This window comes from Gekko japonicus, unplaced genomic scaffold (assembly GCF_001447785.1).
Source record: "Gekko japonicus isolate JY-2015 unplaced genomic scaffold, Gekko_japonicus_V1.1 scaffold174, whole genome shotgun sequence".
In the NCBI taxonomy this organism is placed as follows: Eukaryota; Metazoa; Chordata; class Lepidosauria; order Squamata; family Gekkonidae; genus Gekko; species Gekko japonicus.
The window spans coordinates 1,353,768-1,358,018 of NW_015177013.1; the positions used below are offsets into that span (position 1 = coordinate 1,353,768).

The 4,251-nt window shown below is 44.0% G+C and overlaps 1 protein-coding gene across 1 annotated transcript in view; it reads right to left on the bottom strand.

Moving 5' to 3' along the window:
* Positions 1–4,251, bottom strand: part of MSH2 (mutS homolog 2) — a 96,269-nt gene that overhangs the window by 30,748 nt on the left and 61,270 nt on the right. Inside the window, exon 9 of the mRNA XM_015427676.1 lies at positions 480–603. Coding sequence (XP_015283162.1) covers positions 480–603 — 124 coding nt within the window. The remainder of the gene's footprint in view (positions 1–479; positions 604–4,251) is intronic.

Consider the following 4,251-nt stretch of genomic DNA (forward strand, 5'->3'; position numbering starts at 1 on the left):
GGGAGAGAGAAGAGACATGCTAAAAAAATTATATCCATATTTATAGTAATGCAATGTTTTCAAACATTCAGCTCTTCAGTGAACCTTTTCCACATCAACTTGTGTGCCAAAGAATCCCTGCCAGGGAACCTTTGCATTGCAGAGGATCTTGAGACATATTTTAGGATTGATAAGTGTGTGCAGCAGGTCTCTTGGCCAGGTTTCTTGGCCTGCATTAATAAACCAAGAGTAAATCCTAGCACATATCAGCGTTCTCCTGAAGCTATGCATTTCAGGAGAAGGTCAGCAGAGGTGAATAAGCTTGCTCTCAGATAAGCCATTATTCATCTCACTGGGGAACCTTATAGGCTCCTGAAGACTGATTAAAAAACTGCAGTATTATTTTAAGCTATGGAAAACTCTGAACACTGAATAAAACAACTTAACAAAATCCAACACTCCTCTATAGTAAAAAAAATAACAAATCTGTCCCAACATACTTAGCTCCCTGGCAGCTGTCTTCAGCACCTCCTGCATTTTTTCCTCTAGCTCATTCATCTTTTCTCTCAATGTAGACAGATTGGGATCAAAGGAAGGTTTCACAAGATATTCATGGATTTCCACCTAGGACACAAGGCAGAGAAACATCTACTAAAGCAGCCTTCAAGATTGCACAGTCATCTTTATCTTGCAAAAATTAAACATTCAAAATTAGTCACAATCAGCTCAACTTTACCAGCTTCTGGAACTATATACACTGAGTATGAAATCCAGCAGATTAATTCATTAAATCTGAGTGAACAAATATGTGTGGCAGATTTGTTAACATGCACAAAACGTTCCAGTCTGAGGCCTTAAAAATGATTGACTGGTCTAGCAAAAGTCAAAGGGTAATGCTTTCTGGGTCTGTATCAGCAGACTGGTGAATGATGAGGACGTTTCTGAACATTTTTGAATGATCCTCACAAAGTCTTCCTGTAGATTAGAAACTAGAATATCAGGAAGAGAACTACACCAGAACCTCTCTCCCCCAGTGTACTAGTCAAGGTTGTAAGAGTCCGTCCTACGCCGTACCCCATTACGCTGAGGACGTTAACAAAAGAATGGCTGCACGTGATCTGCATGTTCATTCTGTTTTGCCAGAGGGAACTCTTACAAATACACTTGCAGACAGATATTGGAAAAATCAGTCTAATTCTCAGGAGCCGACACCACACTCCTTCCCAGCATGACACCATTAGTAAACTGATATGACTTACTGCCTTAAATTGGTGGAGCTTCAGGAAAACCAACAGGCCCAGCTGCAGGCCCACTGTCAATACTGGCACATTCCACTCCAGCAACCAGCTGTTACCCAACTGAACCACTAGAACTTCAGTACCAGAGGCTTTTCTCTGTCTGCCAGCACAGCTAATGACTGGTCACTGCTGAATCTGCTAGGAGTATACACTTTCACTTTAGGCCCAGGCATGGCATCATGGCTGTGTGGCCAAACTCTAGGCCTTGGTTTGCTCACTTGACAGGAGGTGGTGGCAGCTACAAGCATGGATGGCTTCAAGAGGGAATTAGATAAGCATATGGAATGGAAGTCCATCAGTGGCTATTAGCCACAAGGTATAGATAGGAACTCTCAGGCTGGGGCAAGTGATGCACTGTATTCTTGGTGCTTGGGAGGGGGGCAACAGTGGGAGGGCTTGTAGTGTCCTGGCCCCACTGCTGGATCTCCTGATGGCACCTGGTGTTTTTGGCCACTGTGTGACAGAGTGTTGGACTAGATGGGCCATTGGCCTGATCCAACATTGGTTTCTCTTATGTTCTTATCTGCACAGTGTGGCAGAGAGCAGAGTGAAGTTAGAATCTTTATAGCTATGACTTCAGTGCCTCTCAAACCTGACCTTCACCTTCTTAACAGTTCAGTGGCTTCTGATCCTGGCTGTCATCCACAGTCTGTCAGAGGCTCAAAAACTGGTACCCTTACTCATCCCAAAAGAAAACAATGAACTTGAGAGCCCAGCTAGATCAGACCAAGGGTTCAACTAGGAAACCTTGAAGCAGGATGTGAAGGAAGTAACCTTTGTGTTTTATTTATCCTGAGAATATGGTAGTCAGAGACATATTTCCCCTGAACAAGGAAGTTCAGAGACAGTAAAGATGGGAGAGTTCTGCTTGTGGACTTCTGACAGGTTTCTAGCCAGCTACTGTGACAAATGAGACACTGGTCTGAGATGACAGAAAAGCCAGCATGATTCAGTGGTTAAGAGTGTCCGACCAGGATCTGGAAGACCAGGTTCAAATCCCCATTCTGTCATAAAGCTTCCTGGGTGGCCTTGGACCAGCTACACACCCTCTCAGCCTAATAACCTACCTCACTGGATTATCGTGAGGGTAAAATGGAGGAAGGGAGCCACTCTGAGCTCCTTGGATGGAAGGCAGGATAAAAATGTACTAAACAAACAAATAAATATATTTTGTAGCATAGCAAGCTCTGTTCACTGTGTGAAAAGATGTCATCTAGTAATATGGGAAGCGTTAATTTTTTAAAAAAAAAGTACACAAGAAATATGACCAACCAGGAGAGCTAAAGTGGAGAATCCTACTGAAAACCTGTGGGATAAAGCTGATATACAGGTAATCAATTCCTAGTCCCTAGTTTAATGGAGCCTTCTCAAAAGCATGCTTCATTCAAGATGCTGATCTTATTCATTACATGTACATAAGAAATTTAACCAACCAGGAGAGCTAAAGTGGAGAATCCTACTGAAAACCTGTGGGATAAAGCTGATATACAGGTAATCAATTCCTAGTCCCGAGTTTAATGGAGCCTTCTCAAAAGCATGCTTCATTCAAGATGCTGATCTTATTCATTACATGTACATAAGAAATTTATTCAGTCATTGTATTTATATCCTGCTCTCTCTCTCATCGGCTCAAAACAGCTTACCGTGGTTCGTATTTCAGCAATAATCATGTCTGTGCTAGATATGATTGATATCTAGGTATCAAGTCTAGATGACTAAAAGAAAATGAAAGAAATGCATCGTTTCCACTCACTGATGTATCCTTCTAGTCATTCCCCTCCTTCTGAAAAAACTAACAAAATGCACTCTGGTCTAGTCTTATTCACTTCAACTCCAAGGCTGCAGTTCAAGTACATAACGGGGGGTGGGGGTGTTCAAAACAATAAAACCCTTAGCATTGCCTCCCTCTCTTACTTTTCGAAGAGATACATTTGATCCTTAAAATAGCTTGTTATGGAAGGCAGGAGCCCACATCCACCTGACAAAGCAGCTGCAGCTGGTGGAAGATAAAAGTGATAATGGACAGCCTCACACACTCCTCCTCTGCTCAGAGGGAAGTTGGTTCTAAATGTTAATCCTGAGTAAACAAAGCGTGAAGCTTCTTCACGGAAACCACATTCATGCTCTTTTTAACGAACATGCCAAAACAGATCAAAAACTAGATGGGTGCCCTCCTGGAGGTTCACTTCCAGAAGGAAGAATATTTGCAAAAAGATGCAGCTGCTACTGTGGCCACTTAGTCAAGAGTTTTGTTCTCAGGTTTGCTCATTAGGGACACATTAGCAAACAAGAGGATGGGTAACAGCGATCATCTTGCACATTCCCCAAACAGCCCTGAAGCCCTCCTAATGAAATACAGCACAGGGTCCGGTTGATGGCGGCACGCTAGACAGACGCATCTCCCAGACCTCCCGGGGATGAGGTCTGTGCACGGCGGGAAGGAGGGGGAGCGCTGGCCTGTTACCCCCCCAGGAAGCCTGGTGGAAGGCGCCTAGCCAGCGGACTTATGAGGAGTCGCCTCTTCGCCTATGCGTTGTGGGTGAATTGAGGCGCTCCTCCGTCCCAATGGTCCTTCCTGCACTGTGCCCGAATGGAACTTAGTGACGCTGACCGGGGCAAGCGTAGGAGATCAAGCGGATGAAATGAAGTAAAGCGGGGTCGGAAGACCAGATATGAACGTGAGTCTGACTGAGCAAAATGACGGTTAAAGAGAAAAAGAAAGCTCCCTAACCCATGTTGAAAAACGGAAAGTGAAGCGGGCGGGGGAGGGACGCCTCCTAACTGCATGAACTTTTGAGCGAATCAAGGGGGGAGGAGCGGAAGAGAAGGCATGCATAACTGTTAAGAAATACTTACCAAGGTGAGTTCAGGCATTTGAGCGCATATTCAGAGACTTTCAAAATATTTTTCAAAGTAAACAACTGAGAAAGAAGGTGGGGAAGAGGACGGAGAAAGAGAAACTTTCAAAATCGAA